Source organism: Chiloscyllium plagiosum, chromosome 33, assembly GCF_004010195.1.
Source record: "Chiloscyllium plagiosum isolate BGI_BamShark_2017 chromosome 33, ASM401019v2, whole genome shotgun sequence".
Classification (NCBI taxonomy): Eukaryota; Metazoa; Chordata; class Chondrichthyes; order Orectolobiformes; family Hemiscylliidae; genus Chiloscyllium; species Chiloscyllium plagiosum.
The window spans coordinates 11,777,962-11,801,725 of record NC_057742.1 but is presented as its reverse complement, the minus strand read 5'-3'; the positions used below and the strand labels follow the sequence as shown (position 1 = coordinate 11,801,725).

General features: G+C 41.4%; 1 protein-coding gene across 2 annotated transcripts; it reads left to right on the top strand.

Annotated features, from left to right (window-relative positions):
- Positions 1 to 286: 286 nt before the first annotated feature.
- Positions 287 to 18,241, top strand: LOC122539832 (male-specific lethal 1 homolog). 2 transcript variants are annotated; one of them, XM_043674926.1, is made up of 8 exons: positions 287 to 1,104; positions 4,980 to 5,203; positions 6,614 to 6,993; positions 9,040 to 9,104; positions 13,336 to 13,403; positions 14,982 to 15,106; positions 15,315 to 15,387; positions 16,830 to 18,241. In XM_043674926.1, the coding sequence occupies exons 1-8, from the start codon at positions 556 to 558 to the stop codon at positions 16,918 to 16,920; spliced, it is 1,575 nt and encodes a 524-aa protein (XP_043530861.1). In that variant the 5' UTR covers positions 287 to 555; the 3' UTR covers positions 16,921 to 18,241. The 2 variants fall into 2 exon arrangements, with proteins under 2 accessions (XP_043530861.1, XP_043530862.1); XM_043674927.1 differs by lacking the exon at positions 287 to 1,104 and adding an exon at positions 1,456 to 1,649.
- The last annotated feature ends 5,523 nt before the right edge of the window (positions 18,242 to 23,764 follow it).

The window sequence follows — 23,764 nt, the reverse complement described above, 5'->3', positions numbered from 1 at the left end:
TGTACAAGTAATCAGTGTGAGGGTTCCTCACTGTCCTGAATGGGAAGTGAGTGTGAGGATTCCCCACTCTCCTGGACAGGAATTGAGTGTGCGTCTTGCAATCTCCTAGTCAACCTGAAGGCTCCTCACTGTCCTGGACTGGGAACGAGTGTGAGGGTTCCTCATTGAGGATGAATAGAGAGCCACTTCCTCTCACGTGGTCAGTGCGTGCGGGTGACGCTTGGACAGGGCGGCGCCTGCGCGGTGCCGGGTCCTGGGGTGGGGGATGGGAGGGAGGGGGGACATTGAGGGGAGGAGGGGGGGAGAAACAAAACAAACCGGGAGGGTCCGGGCCACAACCAGCACAGAACAGACACCGCTGAATGAATGATACCCATTAACAATAAAAGAGCAGACACTGAACTCAAGCGGCCGGGCCGCAGTATCCGAGCCGCGCCCCGGCTTCCCAGCCTCCTGTGAGGGGAGATCGGCCGCCGAAGGAAAGCAGCCGCCCGCCGGGCAGGGAGCGAGCCTCCGCCAGGAGCGGGCGGCAGCCGGCTCGCCCCCCGGCAGGCCATGACCATGAAGCCGGGTTTACTGAAGCAACCGGGCGGGATGGCGGAGGCCGAGAAGCGGGCGGCGGCGGCGGCGGATTACTCGATGGTGGCGACCAAGGAGCTCGGCGGCGGGGAAGCGGGAGGAGAGACGCTCCGGTGCGACGGCGACCCGGCTCCTCCCAAAGGCGGCCGAGGCAGGATGAACGGCGGCGAGGCCAAGGCGGCCAAAGGGAGCCGAGGGGCTGGAGCGGGGGCGGCCTGGGGCCGAGGGGGTGCAGCCTTGGTCCCCGCCGGGGACAGTGTGGGCCGCGGCGGCGGCGGAGGAGGAGGGGGGCCCGGCGATGGCGCCGCGCCTTTGTCCGGCCTGGAGGTCTTGCACTGGGGGAAGCTGAAGAAACAGCAGCAGGTCCAGCAGCCGCCGTCGTCTCAGCCTCAAGGCCCGGGCCCCACTCAGAGCGCCCGCCTCAAACAGATCGTCCTCCTGCAACTCGACCTGATCGAGCAGCAACAACAACAGCTCCAGCTGAAGGAGAGGGAGATCGATGAGCTGAAGGCCGAGAAAGAGACGGTGAGGAGGGGAGGGGGAAAAAAGTAGGGGGGGGTGGGAAAAAAAGAAAATAAAATGGCGGAGGCGCATTAAAATGCCCGGTGATAACAATGACGGGCGGTTCGGTGCCGGGGCTTCGGGCCACCATCTTAGAGGGTGTAAAATGGCGTCCGGTGCTGGCTGCCGCGGGGCCCGCCGGGAGTTGTAGTCTTTGGGTCACCCACACTGACGTTGGGTGATTGCTGCCTGACGTCATGGCTAGGACTACACCTCCCAAGCTCACTTCCCACTCCCCCGGGGTCCCACCCGGTGAGCCGAGCGACAAAACTGGACGGTCAGGCCGTCGCGCGTCAATGACGTCACCAGACCTCAGCCTTCCTGCCTGGCCTATAATTTAAAGTCTTTGGGGGAAAGAAAGCTCCATTTCTTTCTTTCAGACCCAGATGAAAGGGCGGCTTCAGATGCTACATTTCTGCACATATGTTTCTCTCTATAGATCTTAATTAGCACTGCCCATGGTGCTCTTCAGTATTTTTGCCATTTACAGAGATGCCTCATATGTACAAGTATGTTGCTTCAACTGTTGTGTTTGAAAATTGAACAATACTGATTGATTTGTGTTCCAGTCATCCATAAACATGGAACACTTTTTTGTTGTATTGCCTATTTTGCAATAGAGTATTTGGAGTGATTTAGTCCACCAGACCTGGTTACATTTATTTCTAAGGAATAAATATGGGTACAAGTACAGTGTGTTGTCAGCGGTGTAATTTATCACAATGCTAATGTGTTCACTGACAGTAAGTCTTATTTTAGCAAATTGACATTTTATATATATAAAAAATTGCTCTCTAAGGTGTAATATTGGTCCTTCATGCCTTTCTCTCAAATGTCAACCTTGTCTTAATACCATTTTCAGTTTCATTTCAATTAGATCCCAGCAGATCTGTGTAAGCGGTTCCTTAGAAATCTGCTTTGTGCTCAAAAATATCAGTAATGGATGTTGTCTATTGGTTTAGCAAAATTTAAAACTAAAGAACATTGCGTTTGTTAAATTGTTAATCCTAAATTCTGAGAATTCTTAGTAATTCTGATTCTAAAAGGAAAGGCATTCAGGCTGATCTTGAAGCCTTTCATTAGTGGCCTGAGTAGGTTTGAAACTTATTATTGTAATGCACATTCATAATGAGATTGTGTGGTGAACAAGTATTAGTATCCGCTTTTTCAGAAAGTTTTAATCACTGAGGTTAAGATATATTGCGTACACTATTTTAGGCGGGAATATTGGAATTAAAGTAAGTAATGTGCAATTATCACAATTCATACGGCTGTTAGGATTTTTTCTCCACGATTGTGCATGTTGCTGGGAAAGTGAATTACCTCTACCTACATTATACGATTGAACATCCCTTTTATATGTCAATTTGACAGGAGATAAAATGGACACCAAACAGGGTTGTTAGGTTAAATATTAATTTGTGTTCCAATTCAACACTGCTTAATGGGGTGAAATCATTTATTCCTGCTTTTCTTCTTTTTTTTTTGCAATGATTGTGTGCTTAAAGAGTCTCATTCCTATTCTTGGATTGGTTTATAGGAGGGATGTAATTGCACTGGAGGGAGTGTAGAGGAGATTTACCAGGATGTCACGTAGGCCAGAAAGTTTTAATTATGAAGAGATTGGATAGACTGGGGTTGTTTTCCTTGGTGCATAGGAGATTGAGTGGGGACATGATTGATTCTTACGAAATACAAGGGGCACACGCAGAGAAGGCAGGAAGGAACATTTCCCCTTGTTGGCTGCATAAATGTAAAGGAGCAGGAAGTTTAGAGGAGATGTGAAGAAATTTATTTTCACCGTGTGTTGGGAGTCTGGAACTCTCTGCCTGTAAAGGTAATAGAGGTAGAAACCCTCATTATTTAAAAAGTATTTAGATGTACACTTGTGGTGCCAAGACTTACAAAACTATGGGCGAAGTGCTGGAAAATGGGATTAGAATATAATCAGGTGGTTGATTTTGATCGGTGCAGGCTCAATGGTTTGAAGGGCCTTTTTCTGTGCTGTCGACTCTTTGACTCTGAACAGACCATAGCTCAAAAGTACCACAAATTTTGAAACTTAGGCTTAAATGCTCAATAGAACCTCTAATCAAATATGTGTGATCTCTTTGCACTTGCTGAATGCAAAACCAAACTTTAGCAAGATAATTAAAAGAAAACAAGTGTTATGTGCTTTTTATCTTTCCAGGAGGAATATCACATAGGTATTGCACGTTAGTAGGAACATACACTTTTGGAAAAATCCAGTTAGAAGATTTATCAGTTGAAAGTTCAATATCACCTATGAAATGTATTTGCCTTACTTTTTGATGAAGTTTAAAATCTCACAACACCAGGTTATAATCCAACTAGTTTATTTGGAAGCACTAGCTTTCAAAGGGCTGTCTGCAACCACCTGAAGAAGGAGCAGTTCTTCAAGAGCAGTGCTTCCAAATAAACCGGTAGGACACTAACCTGGTGTTGTGATTTTTCTTTTAGCTTTGTTCACCCCAATCCAACACTGGCAACTCCAAATAAATTTTGAATGAAGAGGAAGGACTTGCATTTGTTAAGGACTTGAGCACTTTCCCCATGGATTAATAGTGTACTGTGTGAAAGGAAATAGCCTGATGAATATTTTGTAATAATTTGCATTTATTTACTTTTCTAAAGCTGACCACAATATACTGCAGCATTATATTTACAGGTTCTATTTGAACCAGCAATACTGGTTTCCTATAAGGCTTAAAAATGAGCAAATGAAAAGCTGTATGTTGCACTTGCAATATCTCAAGAACGCAGTCCCCAGTAGTAGAAATTCAGTCTATATTAGAATTCCAGTGTTTAAAAATGGTTTGTATACTTTTCAATTGTCATGCCCATGAAATGGCTAATTGCAGGTGGTGCCAGATATTGCAATACTTGTAGCTGATTGCTGTGTGCTAGTTGTACAAAGCTGAAAAAGATCCTGACTTTAACACGAAAAGCAATAGCAGAGGGTAGGTGATAAACAGCCATTTTGTATCTTAATCTTTGTATAATGCTGCTTTAGCTGTTAAATTTGTTTAGTATAAAACGAAAAAGCGCTGAAAATCTAGACTACAGCAGAAAATGACGAGTATTCAAATGATACTTATTATCAGAATTTCTTGTCGAACTTAAACATAATGGATGAATATACCAAATTATAATGAAAATTAGTCCAATTATATAGATATGGTTTTGTTAGTGAAGACCAAATGGCGACACCATTGGTGGGAGGGTGCAAGTTCAGCTTAATATGTTTACATAAGCACATTCAGTATTAACTGTATATACTGTATAGAAGCTTTTTAGATTAGATTATTTACAGTGTGGAAACAGGCCTTTCGGCCCAACAAGTCCACACTGACCCTCCAAAGAGCAACCCACCCAGAACCATTCCCCTACATTTACCCCTTCACCTAACACTACGGGCAATTTAGCATGGCCAATTCACCTAACCTTCACATCTTTGGACTGTGGGAGGAAACCGGAGCACCCGGAGGAAACCCACGCAGACACTGGGAGAACGTGCAAACTCCACACAGACAATTGCCCAAGGCGGGAATTGAACCCAGGTCTCTGGCACTGTGAGGCAGCAGTGCTAACCACTGTGCCACCATGCCGCCCTTTCTCCAAAAATATGAAAGTAATGGGGTTGAGTTACATATATATTCCGAGTTGCTTCACTTAGCCCTGTAATTCTGCTTCACGTAAAGGCTTGATTTTGATAAACTGTGTGCAATCCTAAGGACGGTATCAGGTCATATTAGAAGCTCTTGTTTTAAAATACCAGGCAGTTCAGATCATATTTTTAAAAGATATTTTGTGTACAGCTTCTGGCTCGTCTTGAGCGCATGGAAAGGAGGATGCAGCTGGTGAAAAAAGAGAATGAAAAGGACAAGCACCGATTTGTTCAAACAGTGGATGGGACAGAGGAGAAAAATGCAACAGAAGTGGAGAAGATCCAGCCAGAGCATCAACAAATCACCCCTGAACAATCGCTTGTTCAGGCACAGGGCATTAGAACGGAAACACACTCTGGGAAGGGTTATAAAAGGTACTCTGAACTTTGTGGGTAAACTCCAGAATTTAGTTTAGTTTCAATCAAAGCAGTATGGAGTTGCTAGTAGATCATTTGTAGTTTGTAGCAAATAGTGGGAGTATCCCTCCCCAGCCCCTCCACCAAATTTGTGAAATGCTCATTATGGGTTACAAGAAGGAAAATATCTTGTAACAATATTGAGAAAATAACACTCAAATGTAAATATAAAATGTCTGATTCCTGGCTGTTCAGTATTGCAAAAAATGCAGCACTTATTAACTACAACAGAGGTGTAATTTATGATGTAATTTCCATAAAGACAGCTTGCTTTAGACTGGGATTAGAAAATTTACATTAAAGTAATTTTTACCTGTTTCGGATGAAGAATTCCCCAAATATTTTAAGGTGACTAAGAATTTCAATTGTGATGGGTGAGGCAATTGAAATGAACACAAGCAATTCAAATAGGGAGGTAAAGTGAAAATATACCTTTTGGATCTAAAAGCCTTTGTTGGAACCAGAATTTAACATTCCCCTCCCCTCGGCAGGACGGTGCTTGGGGTTTTGTGGATTTGTGGACTTTTCTCTCAACTTATATTCATGCCTGATTAAAAACTATGTAGTCTTTTAGCATTTGACTTTGTTACTTAGTGTACCTATTCTTCCCTCTTACCTGTGCTGGCTGGCCATAATATCTTAAGGAAAGATAAACAAATGGTCAAGAGAAAAAAATCTCATGTTGATTTCTCTACTACTTCAGGTAGAGTATCTCAACAGTGAAGCTTACACTTAGTCAAATCCACCATGTGGTCAGTGGTGTAGAATTTCACCAGGTGATCCAAGCAGTTGGGAGTAAGGGATCTCATTAACAATGCTAATAGATTATTGTTACCAATGTGGATTCTTGCCAGTTTGTCCAAAATTGCAATATGCAAAGCATTACAGGGGATACAAATTCACACTTTCAATTTGCCATTTGTAAAAATCATGTTATTGTTCTGGGGTTTTTCACCTTTTGCTTTTCTCCCCTCAGCACAAACATTGGAACCCCTGAGGTGTACTGTATATTTAGTAAAATGCATCATTGCTCTCTCTTGAATCTATTGGCACACTTTTTACTGCACAACCTCACTATAAGACAAGAAAAAATAATTGCTATAACGAACTTTTAAGCAAATAGAAATTTCTTTCTCCTTCTCAACTATGATTACAGAATAGGAGTTTTTGTTAGTCGTCCTGACTTTTTAAAAATAAAACCTTGTTATCTCGAGAATGTGTCTTAAAACAAGTTCTGGGATTTAGATATTAATGAACCGAAACCTGCAACCCATTCTTAAAAAATCGATGTCCTGTCTTATGGATTTATGTACAGCATGGACCTTGGTAACTGTTTTATAAAACCAATCTAATTCTGATTGTATTCAGGAAATCTGCACTAGGAATAACGGAAAGAAAAGCACCAGTAAAAAAGCTTGCAGCTGAATTTTCAAGAGTACGGACAAAACTGGTCAAATCTTCTCCGCAGCGACAGACGTCGAGCAGCCCGTTGCCCGACAAAGTCTCAAAACGGGAACTGCGAAGTAAAGAAACTCCAGAGAAATCCAAATCTCAGACTGAGGGTGTCTACAAACCTTCAACCATATTAAAGACTCCAGGTCTGCCCACCAGCAAAGATCAGCCTGTTTCTAATGACATAGAAGAGGAGCCATACCTCTGCACCACTGAGATGTACCTGTGTCGGTGGCACCACCGGCCACCCTCTCCACTACGAGAACCTTCACCAAAGAAGGAAGAAACTGTAGCAAGTTAGTATAAAGAGCGTGGCAATCTAGAGGCCTTAACACCTTCAATAAATGACCTGATAATGAGGGGAAAGATTCAGATTTTTAAGTAGGTGGCTCTTCTTTTAGGCATTGGCTAAGTCATTCCAGAACAGAATGGTGAGATATGGTTCAGATTTGTTTTTTGATATGGTTGTTAATCTCTTTCATCTACGTGTACTAGATTGTAGAAGTATGTCAACTATCACAATGCAAGGCAATAGAGAAAGGCCTTGCAGTCTATCATTATCTTTATTGTGTAATTTGGTAGGTTGTAATAGAACATTCTAGTCTTGTACTTAAAGAAGCAGAAATCATCATTCTAGCTCAAGTGTCAAAGGTTGGTTGGTATAACCTCACTTTGTGTTTTCATTCCCCTCCATGTCTTTGAAGGTTTTGATGTGAGCACCAAGTAGGTACCTTTCCCAAATGATCTGTTGTGCATCAAATGAACTCCACATTCAAAAGTGGGATGCAGTGATTGTCAGTGGGCTGAATGGTGTATTGCTGAGACAAGTCCTGTCAGTCCTTGACTTTCACCCCTCTAGTGCATGCATTTGCTGGATAGCTACCACAAATGTCAATCCCAGCTTTTTCAAGTTACCTTTCCCCTCACTCCCAAACCTATTCAGTTCTGACTGTGATAATCCATGTTCAGCAAAGCTGGAGGTTTGAGCTAGGTAAAAACAAGGACTGCAGATGCTGGAAACCAGATCCTAGATTAGAATGGTGCTGGAAAAGCACAGCAGTTCAGGAGGTTTGAGCTTACAGCTTTGTTGCTATGAGTTGCTCAGTTATCTATGGAGGAAAAATTCTGTGTGCTGTTAGGTGAACTGAAACAATTAAAAAAGAAAATAGTTTGCTTGCACATGCAGAAAGCATCCAGATAGAATGCAAGAGAATAGTGGGCAGATCTGGCGAATCCACTAACCACCATAGAGGTAATGCTGCCAAATTAAAACTACAAAGTTTGTAGCATTATTTTTCTGGGGAGGCGCGGAGGGAAGTGCTGTAGTGCAAATCCCAACAGAAAGTAGAAAAGCATTTGCTGTTGCTTGTATATAAAATAAAGAACACTGAATGCTGAAGTTCTGAATCAAAAACGGGAATTGCTGGAGAAATTTAGCACGTCCAGCTGCATCTATGGAGAGAGAAATAGAGTTAACATTTAGTTCAGTGACACTTCTTCAGACTCTCTGAAGTCACTGGACTTGAAACGTTAGGTCTGCGTTCTCTCCAATGATACTGTCAAGGTTGCTGAGTCTCTCTAGCAATTTGCTTTTATTACTGTTGCTTATGCATTGTTCCCAGATATACAGAATTTACCCAATTCACACAGCAATTTGACTTTTCGGGGCCGTAAAAGCTGGAACCCAATTCTGTTTCCTGCTTTGGAAAAGATAGAGTTCTTGTGCACACAGTCAGAGTGATGTTTCCCAGCCTTCAGCCACCAGTGTGATTTTTGAATCATAAAATTCAAGCAGATTGAGTGAGTCCAACAGATAGATCCCTTTCTCAGTTTGAAAGCTTACTGTCTTTCACGGAAACAAAGAGGCAGAACGTTCTTACCTTGTTTCGTTATCAAAGGTGATACTGAAAGTGGAGTTGAGCATTAACAGATTAGCCATGATCATCATTGAGCTCACTCGAAGGGCCGAATGGCTTGTTTCTGCTCCAATGTCCTTATGGTCTTAGCCATATGTTGAGTTTTAGAATCTATATTAGTGAAACAAAAATGCTGGAATACTATCTTTGAGTAAGCTGAAAGAGTAAGAGGTGGGTGAAATTGATGCACAGGATGACATACTCACCAGCATTCCTGATTTTTGTGAGCTGGGGCACGTTTCTTTGTGCGGTTTAGCGGTGTGATCAAAGGCAGGAAGTATTGTGGTTTGAATAATGTCCCATTCTATAAAGTATCAGCCGTGCTGATAGAGTTAAGCTTCTGCAAGTCCTGGAGTGAACTGTTTAGAAACAGACATTTAAACCTGGTCTTTTTTTTTTGTTTCCTTAAATCTTGTTTCTTTGTAGTTCCATCCTGGAAGGAACACTCGGCGGAACCCCTCATAAACCTGCAACCTGATGAAATCATTGAGGTATAGCAACAAAATGTGGGCGCGTCTATTGGTGATTTGTCTTTTGGTTCCTTCATGACTGATTATCGTAGTTTATCTCAAGCGCTGCCCTATGCTGAATTGCCTGAGATAAACAGGACCTGGTTCTGGTTGGTCATTGTACCTGGGGTTGCTGCATTCTGCACCTTCCTGCTACCCCTAATGAATGGTTTTGATCAGTCAGGAAGTGCAAATGTCGACAGCATTCTAAACACCTCTTTGGGAATGTAGGTTGTATGGTAACCTTTTGAGAATGGGAAAAGGATAAAAATTGATATTTCCTAAATACAGAAATATTGCACCTGGTCAGGATTTTCTGAGGCAGTGTTTTAATTGCTGAAGGGGAGGAAAAGGGCAGCTGAATTGCGCAAGTTAGCATTGTTTCTGTTTTTGTATAGATTGGAATACTACAAGTACCCCTCTCTAAGACTTCCTCACTTAAAAGCTGTTGATTTAAATTGAAAATTAGAGTTTTTTGGAAAAAAATGCAATTTTGAAACATCTTAAAAACTTAAGGTTAATTTCTGGCAGAAATATAATCATAGTTGTACTGGCCAGTGTACTCTTGATGATTGTAACTTTGGGAGTAGCTCTGCTACTTCCCTCCCTAGCTTTGAGCATTAGTACATGCAGAGTTATTTCCTCTGCCGTGGTGTTCACTGCTTTCCTAATCCCCAACCATGAACCACGTAATGTAAAGAGCAGTGAAGATGTTTAATTAAGCATGTTGGGCAGTTTGCTATTGACAAGAGGGGTAACAGCAACCTCTTTTTAGGCTTGTGATAGCACAAGTTTAGTCTCATCATCTTCCTTCATAAATGCAATGATCTAAAATTAAAAGGTGGCTGCTCCATCTGAGTGAGGTGACTAAATGCAGACACTCCACCATTTTAGTGACTCTGGTAGGTGAGGCTGACTGTTGGCAGTCTTTAATGTATCCATTATCCAGTGGCCATATGAATGGAAAGCAGGCAGTGTCCTTGGGAATGTACCTGGTTGCCACTGGTACAGGTTTTAACTCTGCACTGAGGCGTTTTTCTCATTTTTCATTCCAGTGTTTGCAACATAATACAAAGTACATTTTCACAGTGAAATGTATGAAATCGCATAATTTTGATATGGTGCATGATATCATAACTTGACACAGATTGAAGTCATGTTATGTAATGAAAGTGGAGTTTTGGGTGGATTCCTGAAATTAGCAGTGAACAATGTTCAGGTCCATGATACTTGTGTAATGTTGCAATGCAACAGAATTGGTCGCCTGGTAGTAAAGGAATTCTAGTTACACGGATAACTAGGAGAACCTCTAGTGGCAGGAATATGCTGCTACAACATTACAACATGACATAAGAAATATCCTTGAGGTAAAATGTCTGCTGTTGTAAAAACAATAAAAGCAGTCCCTTTCAGGATGTCTCATTTCCCTTTGGCTAGACAAATGCTAAATGAATATATCACTTTATTTTCCAGTGAAAATGGAGTAACATTCCTTTTAAACTTTGTTAAATGTTACTGTACCTGATGATTTTAATGTTTTAACCCAGACTTCAAGCATACAGATTATAAAGAGTCCTTCAGCAGTAGGTGTCACTTTTCATTGTTCCTTGATTGTAATATGATATTCGTGGGGGCTACTTGCTCAGAAGTTGAGGATTAAGCTCTTTTTTTTTTCCACCGAACTGCAGTGCTTTATGGGAATTATAGAATTCCTGCAGTGTGGAAACAGGCCCTTCCGTCCAACAAGTCCATACCAACCTTCCAAAGAGTAACCTTCCCAGACCTGCTCCCTTACATTTACCCCTGACTAATGCACCTAACCTAGAAATCCCTGAACACTATGGACAATTTAGCATGACCAATCCACCTAACCTACACAGCTTTGGACTGTGGGAGGAACGTGGAGCACCCATTAGAAGCTCATGCAGACACTGGGAGAATGTGCAAACTTCACACAGATAGTCGCCCGAGGCTAGAATTGAACCCCAGTCCCTGGTGCTGTGAGGCAGCGGTGCTAGCCACTGTGCCACCCTTTGGGTGATCCCTGTCCAGAAATCATTGGAATCTCCTCACTGCCTAACGCAAAGGGAATCAGCCATATCCAACTGTTCCAGGATGAAATCCCATTGCGAGCAGCTTGTATGAGTAGAATTTCTTCAGAAGCAGAATAACATTTTTGTCAATCTCTCAATTTTTCCTTTTGTCATGTCTTTCCACTTGAACAAAGAACTTTGTCGGTACTTCAGATATCATATTGTTTCCTTCAATATGGTAGAAAACCTGTATTGACATCAAAGGATATCTGCTTTTTTTTAATTTGAAGTACCTGTATCACCAAATCATCTTGATCAGTTATATCAGATAAAACACCATTTAGTTAAAAAGTGAACTTCATACAGAGTTGATTTTAAGAAGTGGAGTTGGAAAGGCACAGCAGGTCAGGCAACATTGCACAAACTGGAAAGTTGATGTTTTGGGTCAGGACTCTTCTGCAGTCCTCAGTATCTCCATGAATGTCATACATTTAAACTTCATACTTCGTATATTTTAAACAAAAAGGGGAAAGCATAGGTAATCTTACTGGGTGCACTTTTCAGATTGTGCTTTCGGAGATCAAAAGGTCAGTTTTAGGAACAATTAACAGATGTTCCTAATAATGCAGGAGTGCTCCAGATCTCTGATTCATACTTGAAAGCATCGATCATGACCTTTCGGTGCCAACATTGAACTCAATACTTTGTTAGTGTTATTTTCAGCAGCAGACAATGGGCCTTTCTTTGCCTTCATTACCAGCTGAAGTGTTCCCGTAAAGTATAGTACCAGATACAGCAAATGGAATTGTGGTGTCACAAAGTCCTGAAACGTGCTTATGTTTGACCAGGAATTAAGTACTGTAATGTCAGAAATCTGTGTGCCTTTCAGCCAATCCATTTAGTAATTATAACATTCTTCAGAACAGTTAGTTCTTTTTTGCAGAGCTACCACATTGGTGTAGGATGCCTGAGATGACAACTCCTTGGTTTTCAAAGCCTTGGTTGCAAATATGACTTTGTGTATAGTCATCTATAGTGGCAAATGATTTTTTTGTTTCTTTCACCCACAGCCATGCACTGTTCTCACCTTTCTCCAAAAGTCAATGAATCCATCATTGGGGTACATTTGCACAGACAGTGCCTGCTTTCCCTGTCCAAAGTTGATGCTTCATTATGAATGCCAGATGGCTGTCCAACAACGTATCTCTCCACAGGTCTATCCTTGTCTGATCTCTTCAAAGGTGTGACTATACAGAAGTCAAGAACTGGAATGCTCAGATGAAATTCCGTAATGAAATCTAATTTGAGAGAGATTAACTAAATGTCATTTCAATTTTTGTTTTGAAATTGAAATGAAAATCAATAATCTCCAAATATTGTTGCCTGGGAGTCTCTGCAACCTTATATTTTAGAGAAACTGCATAGCAGCACGGTTAGCACTGCTGCCTCACAGCGCCAGAGACCCGGGATCAATTCCCGCCTCTGTGCAAACTCCACAGAGACAGTTGCCTTTCTCCCCGTGTCTGCGTGGGTTTCCTCCAGGTGCTCCAGTTTCCTCTCTCAGTCCAAAAATGTGTGCAGGTTAGGTGAAATAGTTATGCTAAATTGCCTGTAGTGTTAGGTGAAGGGGTAAATGTAGGGGAATGGGTCTGGGTGGGTTGCTCTTCGGAGGGTCGGTGTGGACTTGTTGGGCCAAAGGGCCTGTTTCCACACTAAGTAATCTAATCAAACCTGTGACTGAAATATTCAGAGTTGAATGTGAGAAGAAATGATTTGGCTACTGGCTCGTTGTGGTTATCCTAGTGAAGCTGACTATAGAAATCGGGAATGATAAAACATCAAATATTATAGTTAGTCCTGGAATTGAAACACTTGTGATATTTGTGTGCGCGCAGTGAATGGAAATTTAACTAAATGCTAAAAACAACTAGTATCACCTCATGTAAATGTCTGTTTGGATAGCAGTGATTGTTAATAGTAACACTTTCCATGCCAAGCAGATGTTCTTGTTACTTTGTTCTCTTCCGTCCCACCACCCAGGCTATATCCATAAAGAGTTTATCCACAGCCAACATGACTGCTATCATAACAGGCTGGTTCATTGGAATTGTATGGAAGTCTGTGACTATTAACTGTTGTGCTTTAAAAGTGAAGTAGTTCACTAACTTTGTTTATTTTAGAACTTAGATGACTGTGTCTTTGCGAAACGACATGCAAAACTGGAGCTTGATGAGAAAAGAAGGAAAAGGTAATTAACATCACATTGTACCTGAGAACTTGTTTTAAGTAATAAAAGGAACATTGCCAATCTTAGGACCAGCTTTTAAGTAAATTACGTTTACTTAATCGAAGAAGTAATTCATATTCAGGCAATGTAGCAAGATTAAAGAGATTGACTAGCTAATGCCAGTGAACTGGTTTTAATTGTTATCTGTCACAAACCTGACTGTGTATTGAAGCAGTACACCAGAGTCCAAGCCTCATCATTTTCAACCAGATTTCTTGGATTTCAGGTTAGTCTAGGGAGTGAATTCCATTATCTAGAAAACAGGAAAATGTCTATTTTCCATAAATGTTAATATAATTATGTGGCTTGCAACTTTGAAATATAATGTTTTTTAAAAATTATAATAAAATACTTTTTGGAGCTGTAGAGCTTAAGTTTTTTTTTTAGTACCACATTATTTCTACATGCATGCTGACCTTTAATCGGGAAAGCAGGATGCACAAGTCTGCACATTCTGGTGTTAAGTGCTGTATTCACTCAAAGACTGAAGGTGTGCTTTAAGAGGCAGGGTGATGCCTATTTTCTCTCAGGCAGATAACATTCTTATCCTACTGACATGAAATACTTTCCAATTGTGAGACGCACAGTCTAGAGGTTTGGCTGAGAACTAGTACACTTGTCCACTGGGGATAAGGGAAAGCCCTAATTCTAATGTCCTACTTATCAAAGTGGTTCCAGAGAAGGTTATTTCCACACACTTAAAGGGACTTTGAATCCAACATGTGAACAATTTGTCATTCCAAACAAAACAATGTTTGGAATATTTGTATATAACATTGAAATTTACAATCTTTAAAAATTTACCTGTACGACTATTAGTCGTCATAGTTCAGTGGATTTTAGAGATTTCAATATTGCAAAAAGTCAAAGAAATTTGATGTTCAACATCTAGAATGTACTAGGAAAAGTGAGAGTTAATTTTATTTGAGCGTGATCTGGCTAGTCCATTTAATTGTTTGAGATTTTTAAATTAGTATTTCAGCACTGCTGTTATAGCCTGGATTTTAATGATAGCTCTATAATCTAAAGGAATGATCTGTCTTGCTGCTAGATGGAATGTAGCTTTCTAGGATTGTCCTCCAGGACAGAGGGGAAAGATATAAAAGAGACCTAAGGGGCAACCTTTTCACACAGAGGGTGGTATGTGTGTAGAATGAGCTGCCAGAGGAAGTGGTGGAGACTAGTACAATTGCAACATTTAAAAGACATTTTGGATAGGTAGGTGAGGGATATGGGGCCGGGTGCTGGCAGGTGGGACTGGATTGGGTTGGGATATCTGGTCGGCATGGACAAGTTGGACCGAAAGGTCTGTTTCCGTGCTGTACATCTGAGTTATAGAGTCAGCTACTATTAATTTTTCTGATTGTGTATCTGTCAAGGCCTATAGTTGTTTCCTGGCACTGGTGATGTGGAATTTATCCGACGGTGTAAGTGGGGAAAATTTCAGTGTCGGGTCAGCAGGACATTGTGGAGCTACTTTCGTTAAAATTGTGTGGTCTTCTGATGATATCTGTAACCTCTGTATTTTGTTTTCTTCAGGTGGGACATTCAGCGGATCAGGGAACAAAGGCTGCTACAACGTTTGCAACTGCGCATGTATAAAAAGAAAGGAATTCAGGAATCGGAGCCAGAAATCCTGTCCTTTTTTCCTGAACCCGACGATGGTAGGCTTAAATACGACGAATCCCAAGCAGCAATAGATAATATCAATTTTTGGATGCATTACAGAGAAAACATTACAAATGGATCACTGGCTTCCAGTTCTGGGGATCAAAACCTTAAGGGTCCCTACCCCCCAAAAAACCTGAAGTTTATATGAGGGATCCAAATTTCTCACAATAATAATAATTTTTTTTTCTCCTTACTTCATAGTGGAATCTCTTGTAATCACCCCATTTCTTCCCGTCGTGGCTTTTGGGAGACCTCTACCTAAGTTATCACAACAGTAAGTTTCTCATTGACATGCTGGAAATGTTGTTTAGTAGCCAGCATGATGGTGGAGTTATTTGTACATTTGAAATATTGAATATGCATTTTTATGATCAAGATTAAGAATAAAACACACCACTCTCTACCCCATGACATTATTCTCAACAACAACACCCCCTACTGTGCTGTACAAGGGAACCTCAATTATCCAAAGGACACAGGCAGAGAGTATTTCACTCAGTTAATTGAATGCCGGATAACATCGTTTAGCCAAGCATCAGGCCCTTGCGATCTTGTTCGGATAATCCGAAATTTGGATAATCGAATGTCGGATAACCAAGGTTCCTCTGTATTGTAAATGTTTCTAGTCCTTGCACTAGCCACTCTGTGGGCTTCTATGAATGACAATGGCATTTAATGGGAAACTGTGCTATGAGACTGCAATGGCTTGTACTTGGATTGGGAAAGCCCAAATCTATTTTGTTCTTTAAGAGGAGAGTCAGGAAATTAAATCCTGTCATTTTAGGAGAATCATAATTAACAGAAAGTACTGTTTAAAAAAAAGTTTGCTATTCAGATAATAAATCAATATTGCAGATATGTAAGATTGCAAATAGTACAAAAACTAAGTACAAATTAATAGTACAAATTAAACTCTGGCAAAACAGATCAAACTAATCAAAAAAGTAAAGTTAAAACTGATGTATCCAGGAAATTCTTCATTCATTTTGATCAATGTACAGAATGGAGTGGTAAGTAGAACGGTGGATGTAGAAAAATAGTCTCAAATCACTTTTAAAAAGTTGGATGCGATCTTTCTTGATGTATCAGGTTGACTGTCTAACTGGCCTCATTTATCTACATCTGTCTTGTGCAGAGAAACAGTTCTTTTGAACATGTAAAATATCCCAATTGTTTTCTCTTACTACTTTACAATGTAGTTGAACATTCAAAAGGCATCAGTTGAATACTGTTAATGAAAAATGCTTTCAATATATACAGTGTAGGAGCATATTGCAAATGCTGGAATCTGTATTGAAAACAACAAATGCTGGAGATCTCAGCAGGTCATACAGTATCCATTGGAAAGAATATAGATGACTCTGATGAAGAATCATCGAGACTTGAAATGTTAGTTTGCTCTCTCTCCATGAATGCTGTCTTACCTGCTGTGATCGCCAGCAGTTCAAAATATACAAATTAACGGTTTCCGTACATTTTCCCCCTCATCTCGTATTAAATCACCTGGGTTCAGGCATCTCCTGCCTCCTGCATTAATAATGTTTTTTTGGGGCTGGTATTGATGATCTGTGATTGTCTCTAGAGGCGTTGGCATCACGTTCTGGGAGCAATTTGAAAATAAGTACCTCTCCTTTAAGGAAAGGAGAAAAAAAAATACACTTGAAAATCCCAAAGTAAATCAGCCTGGGACTTAACTGTCATCCTCCTCCTCCGCAGGAACTTTGAGTTACCCTGGTTGGATGAACGCAGCAGATGCAGGATAGACATACAGAAGAAACAGACGCCACATCGAACATGTCGCAAATAGATGCTTTGGACAAAATGTTGACTTTTATGCTGCCGAGTTGCAAATTGTACTGCAAGCCAGCACTTGGGATACCAACTGGTAGAATACTCTGTGGGTTTTCTTAAGGACCACATGCCTGATCGATCTCATTCAGTGTTTATATTGATGTTTATAATTGATCGTCACTGTATCAATAACTGAATAGTCTCGTCTCTTGCCTTTATACTTTCGCTTCTCTTCTTGAAGTGAAATCAATTATTTTTCCTGTATTTGTCTGTTGAATTCAGACAGAGTTCTGGTCTGTTTTAGTTCATTCTGCAAATTTGACCGTGTACAGAAAGATTTGAGATCTTGTACAGCAATCTCGCACCTTTTTTTTAAGAAAAAGTTTGTGTTATGTAAAAAAAAAAGTTGCAATCAGCTCTACTTCCTCAGAATTGGTTATTTGTGTTTCTTTTTCAGATAATACCTGCCCTAACAAGTTGATTAAAACAACACATTAAAGAGATGGTATCCTGTTTGTCAGCTCTCAGAACCCATTGTTCAGACCTGAAAATTGCCAACATTCCTTTATAGCCTGAGACAGTGTCGGCTAATTCACTGTGACAGACCACTGCTCCTTGCTGGGACTTGGGCTAGAAACTTGAGTTTAGCAGAAGATGTAAATGTCTTTGTTCTCACAGTGGGTGATGTGCTGCCCTTTTCACTTGGAACCCATGGTGAGTTTCAGCCCAGCAAGAGAGAAAACAGAGGGGTCTTTTGGCTGACAAAGGAATAATATAGACTACAGAAAACCGGGTTTTTTCACTGCTTGGATCTATTTGAATCTACCCGAACACGAGGGGAATTTTCAAAGTGAAATTTAATTTTAAATGTTTAAGAATCCAGTAGATGTAAAATCATGAACAAACCTCAAGCAACAGCAATAAGAAAGGGAGAGTGGGGATCAATAGACCGTATTGTTCAAAAAGAGGAATGGACATTTCTAATGGTAGTGGCTTTCCCTGAGAAGACTGAAATTGTATTGAAAGAGGGAATGCTTTGAATTATTGAGATTCCTGCTATACCCAACCTGTGGTTGATGCATCATCACTGGATGCTTAATGAGATTTTTATTTTTCTCCTGAGCACTATCACCTTGCACATTATGAACACACGATTCCTGAAAAGGTAGGGTTTAGGTGAGCCTTCCAGGAAAATTTCTGTTTAGTTCAAGATCTATTTTAAAAGAGCCTCCAGTTTAAATGTTGTAACTTATGTTTTGGTGGATGCACAAATAAACATGGCAGGTAACTTCTGTAATCCTGTTACTTTCCTCGAGTAAACTTGTTTCATATTTGCACAGAACTGTTTTATGTTTAGTATGTAGAATACATTTAAATATCCTTGTGAGCTTGCAAGAAAAGCTATTGTTATCTTGGTAACATAGTTGAAATCATCAGTAGTTCCTGCACTTTTCCACTATTTTCCTGAAAGTAATAATTAGGAAGGCGATCTTCTGTTTTTATACAGCGTACTGTATGTTCTCTGAGCATCCCGAACTGTTTCAGAGCTGGTATTTCTGTCATAACTGTTCATTTTATACAAAACAGTTGTCTACCAGCGGTCAGTTTACCAGGCCAGTTTTATTGGTGTTGATCAAGGGAAGAATATTGGTCGTGCTAAATGCTCTGAAAAATATATGAGCAATCTTGTCTGCCTGTGTGGTCATGCTCATCTCAGGAGGGAATGCATCATTGCTGAACTGCAACTAGTCTAGATAACTTTCTTTTGAGTCCTGCTGTGACACATGATCCCAGAACTTTCTGATTGAGGTGAGGGCCATCATTGAGGTGCACTGCTTCTGATTAATTTGTTAGAACATAGAACACTACAGCACAGAACAGGCCCTTCGGCCCACGATGTTGTGCCGAACATTTGTCCTAGCTTAAGCACCCATCCATGTACCTATCCAATTGCCGCTTAAAGGTCACCAAAGATTCTGACTCTACCACTCCCACAGGCAGCGCATTCCATGCCCCCACCACTCTCTGGGTAAAGAACCCACCCCTGCCATCTCCCCTATACCTTCCACCCTTCACCTTAAATTTATGTCCCCTTGTAACACTCTGTTGTACCCGGGGAAAAAGTTTCTGACTGTCTACTCTATTCCTCTGATCATGTTATAAACCTCTATCAAGTCACCCCTCATCTTTCGCTGTTCCAACGAGAAAAGGCCTAGCACTCTCAACCTATCCTCGTACGACCTATTCTCCATTCCAGGCAACATCCTGGTAAATCATCTCTGCACCTTCTCCAAAGCTTCCACATCTTTCCTAAAATGAGGTCCACCTCACTAAGAACCCTACCGTTAACCCTGTATTCCGCATTCTTATTTGTCTTTCCAAAATGGACAACCTCACACTTGGCAGGGTTGAACTCCACCTGCCACTCCTCAGCCCAGCTCCGCATCATATCTAATGAACCTTTGTAGATTGTTATTGCTCTTCTGTGAGCGTCACAGTCACTAGAGTAGCCATTTGTGTTACCAGCTGGTGTGGGGATAGGTGGTGGACAACACCAACTTAGCTCAATCTCTAGAACCTCCTGTGCCATTTAATAAGGTCTTACCTGCTATTATATCTCAATTGCATATTCTGGCCCTATTCCCAAAATCCTCTAGGATCCAAAAAATGTAATCAACTTCTGTCTTGGCTGAACTCCATGACTGAGCATCTATTCTCTTCTGGGCCTGAGAATTCCAAGGTTGTACTATCCCACTGAAGAAACTCCTCATCTCAGTATTAAATGGCCAACCCCTTGTCCCTAAAAACTCTGGTCAGCAGAAACATCCTCTCAGAATTACCCTGTTGAATCTTATGAATATTTAATATGTATCAATGAGGTCATCCATGAGAGTGAAGCACTATTCAACTTGACGTCTCTTTGTGGACAGCTGTCTGGTACAGGAAATCAATTCAGTGAGTTTCAGAAAGGGTCAGACCCTAGCCTCTAGCTTAAGTCAAATTTTATAGCCCTTAAAGTCTGTTCAGAGTTGGATTTTGACTCCGAACCTTTGTAGATTGTACAGCGGACTACTAACTAACCAAGGGGGCCTGTTGGGAAGAACACAGTCAACTGCTGGCCCTATTACTTGATGACGCAAAGTTATTATAGGATGGGGTGGAAGATCTATGAGAATACTTCAATGGGAGGCTTGATTTTTTTAATCATCTAGCAACACACTAACCTATCTTTTAAATCTAGGTTACTTAAAAACAGAGGAGCTCACTATGCTTTCCAGCACTTTTAATTTTAACTGAAGTCATTTGGAAATAAATTCTATGTGGTAAAATTAACGATACTGCACAGAAATGCATAGAAAAATATGAAAAGAACAAATCCAGGGGAAGCAGCTGAGGTCCACGGGGACGAATCAATAATTCTGTTTATAGAAACATGACAGTCATTCTGCACAGAAACTGACCCAACTCGTCCACATATCCTAAATAAATCTAGTCCCATTTGCCAGCATTTGGCCCCTATCCTTCTAAACCCTTCCTATTGATATTGCCTATCTAGGTGCCTCTTAAATGCTGTATTTGCAACTTTGATCATCACGCCAATGGTACCAAAGTTTCTTTTGGTTTTAACAATCCTACCAAATACACAACCTCTTTCTCCCCCCCCCCCCCCACAAAAAAAAAGAAATCACAAAACTGCAAGATTTCGGGACCTGATTTAATGAAGGGGTTTCAGAAAGTGGGGCGTAAAGAGCAGGACGTAACTGTTCGATTTGATTTCAGCTGTGATTCAGTGCCCAGACGCCCACTGCCTTCTTTATTCTGGGAGCGCCTACGTCTTGCAGCAGGCTGTTGTAATTACTTGTTGGGAAAACAGGCGCATAAGGCGCTGTCACCTCACATGCAGGGGCCACGTGTGAAGCAGCGATCTCAGGCTGTGCCTCTGAAAATGTCTTAACAGGAGAAGGGGGCGGGTGGTCAGCACTCACCGCTCACACACAAAGTTTCCTTAAAAGGCCCTTGTTTGCTAATGTCAAGTCATTGAGTGGCGCTATTATTGAGGGCAGTGTTGAAATTCTTCAAGGAAACCCACGAAAAAAAATGACCGACGCCACATGTGTGCACAGGCGAAAAAAAGGGAGCCACAGAAAGCGATTGAAATATAGAATGCTGACCTTCGTGCATTCCCTCAGACTTTTTTATTCCCCTCCCCAAAACTGGGCAACTCGCCTAAGAATGCTGCAAAATATTTCTTTATAGAGTGCGGTTTTTTTTTTCTTTCTCTCGCCGTGGAAGTGAAACCTAGCGTTTAGCGGCTGGACTGCCTTTTATCATCAGCCCCAGTTGCTGCTATGTTGACGAGACTTTTTTATGCAAGTCACGCCAACAGTAGGTTAGCAGGAGCAGGGATCCGGCAGCATGACCTACATTTAAATCAGCCTCTTTCTAACAAGCCCACACGCTTGTGTTCTGCATTGCAACGTGATTATTCTCCACCTCCCCCCCCCCCCATGCCAACACATTGATGGATTTACATTCTGCATGTGCAATCCAATTGGTAAAAGTATCTGTGTAAAACCCAGATGCTTCCACAATGTACTTTACAATTGACATACTTTTTTTTTCTAAGAGACATCGCATTGCGATCTCGACGATAACTTTTCTGGAACTATGTTTTTTTTTCAAACAACTGGCTTGTTCAACCAGCGTTTCCTCATGTCCTTTTCGCCTTTATGCAAGCCCAGACACATGTAGACCCCCGGCGGCTGCAGTGCCAGTCTACAGTCACGGGGACACACACACGACTCCTTTTTGGTTATCGCGGAAATCAACACTGCCTCGTTTTGCAATGTATACAGGGAACCGCCTGCGGAGCAATCCCGTCAACTTTAATCTTGCATTCTCGGAAAACAAGCAGCCTTTCCTCATGATACGAGCTGCAAAATATTTACACTTTCCCCTCCAAACATTCACACCAAAAAAAAATTAAGTGCAACGTTGTATTAACAGATTATTGCTTCAAGGACTTAGCCCTAAATTGGTCAAATTTTCAGACAGCGTTTTATCCTATGTCTTTGTGGATGTGGATATGGAATAGGTGTATTCACAGCCCAATTATAAGATAATAATTAAACAGGTCTAGGAATGATCTCAGCAAAGAGGTTTCTACAATGGAAATATTTGGACAGGTACATGGAGAGGATAGGTTTAGAGGGACTCTCCTTGAAAGTTGAGTCAGAAGTAGTTAGGATATTGAAGAAGGCGCTTGGTATGCTTTCCTTTGTTGGTCAGAGTATTGAGTACAGGAGGTGGGAGGTGATGTTGCACCTCTACAGGACATTGATTAGGCCACTGTTGGAATATTACATACAATTCTAGTCTCCTTCGTATCGGAAAGATGTTGTGAAACTTGAAAGGATTCAGAAAAGATTTATAAGGATGTTGCCAGGGTTGGAGGATTTAAGCTATGGGGAGAGATTGAATAGGCTGGGACTGTTTTCCTTGGAGCATCGGAAGCTGAGCGGTGACCTTCTAGAGGTTTATAAAATCATGAGGGGCATGAATAGGATAAATAGACAAAGTCTTTTCCCTGGGGTCGGGGAGTCCAGAACTAGAGGGCATAGGTTTAGGGTGAGAGGGGAAAGATACAAAAGAGACCTAAGGGGCAACATTTTCACGCAGAGGGTGGTATGTGCATCGAATGAGCTACCAGGGGAAGTGGTGGAGGCTTGTACAATTGCAACATTTAAAAGGCATCTGGCTGGGTATATGAATAGGAAGGGTTTGGAGGGATATGGGCCGGTTGCTGGCAGGTGGGACTAGATTGGGTTGAGATACCTGGTCGGCATGGATGGGTTGGATGGAAGGGTCTGTTTCCATGCTGTACATCTCTATGACTCTATATGGGCCAAAGGAACTAGTTTAGTTTGGGAAATCTAGGAAGCTTGGGCTTAAGTTCAGCCCAAGGGCCTGCTGCAAAACTATAAATCCTGTGAATGCACTCAGGCAGCACCTGCAGAGAGGGAATCAGAACTGGTTCTGAGGAAAAGTGCATTGTTTTCAAACATTGTTTTTCTTCTCTGGACAGATGCTGTCTGACCTGGTGGGTATTTTCAACATTTTCCATTTCTGTTTGAAGATTTCCAGTGCCCACATTATTTTGCTTTTTGTGTGCTACACTTGAGAACGTGGATCCAACATTGGGTTAAACAGAGTCTAGACTTGTCCACCCTTTAGGACTGCCCTGAGCCTATAGCAATTGAAGATTAAATTCCACGGCACTGCTCATCTGGATGAAAAAATCATTGGGCATGAAAAATTTATTTTTTCATTTTTGATGAGCACATTCTCTTGTACTGGATTCAAAACAAGGCTTTTATTGAAGGTGGGAATTATCCATTTGGATCAATCTTTGCTCCCCCTCCTAACTCCTCATCCACAAACCACCTCTTGACAACATTATCTGATGGCTTCATTTTCATATGTAAGTATTTTGACATAATTTGTTCATACATTTCCAGTAGAGATGGTACTCGAACCTGGGACTTATAGCCTCGAGGCAGGGACACTACCGCGGTACTACACTCATCACTAAACCCTAGCTCATCAACACCTCTTTCAACTTCTTCTTTGTTTCTGAACAGAGTCATAGAGTCATACAGCACGGAAACAGACCCTTCAGCCCAACCAGTCCATGCCGACCATGATCCCAAGCTAAACTAGTCTGACCCTGGCCCATATCACTTCAAATCTTTCCTATTCATGTACTTATCCAAATGTCTTTTAAACATTGTAACTGGACTTGCATCCACCACTTCCTCTGGAGGTTTATTCCACACACGAACCACCCTCTGTGTAATGCC

Bases quoted from the DNA above. Each gene is read 5' to 3' on its own strand.
- LOC122539832 (XM_043674926.1), top strand. From the start codon at position 556: ATGACCATGAAGCCGGGTTTACTGAAGCAACCGGGCGGGATGGCGGAG. The intron at 5,204-6,613 runs GTACTCTGAACT...GATTGTATTCAG, and splicing joins TCTGGGAAGGGTTATAAAAG to GAAATCTGCACTAGGAATAA. The intron at 15,107-15,314 runs GTAGGCTTAAAT...CTTACTTCATAG, and splicing joins TTTTCCTGAACCCGACGATG to TGGAATCTCTTGTAATCACC.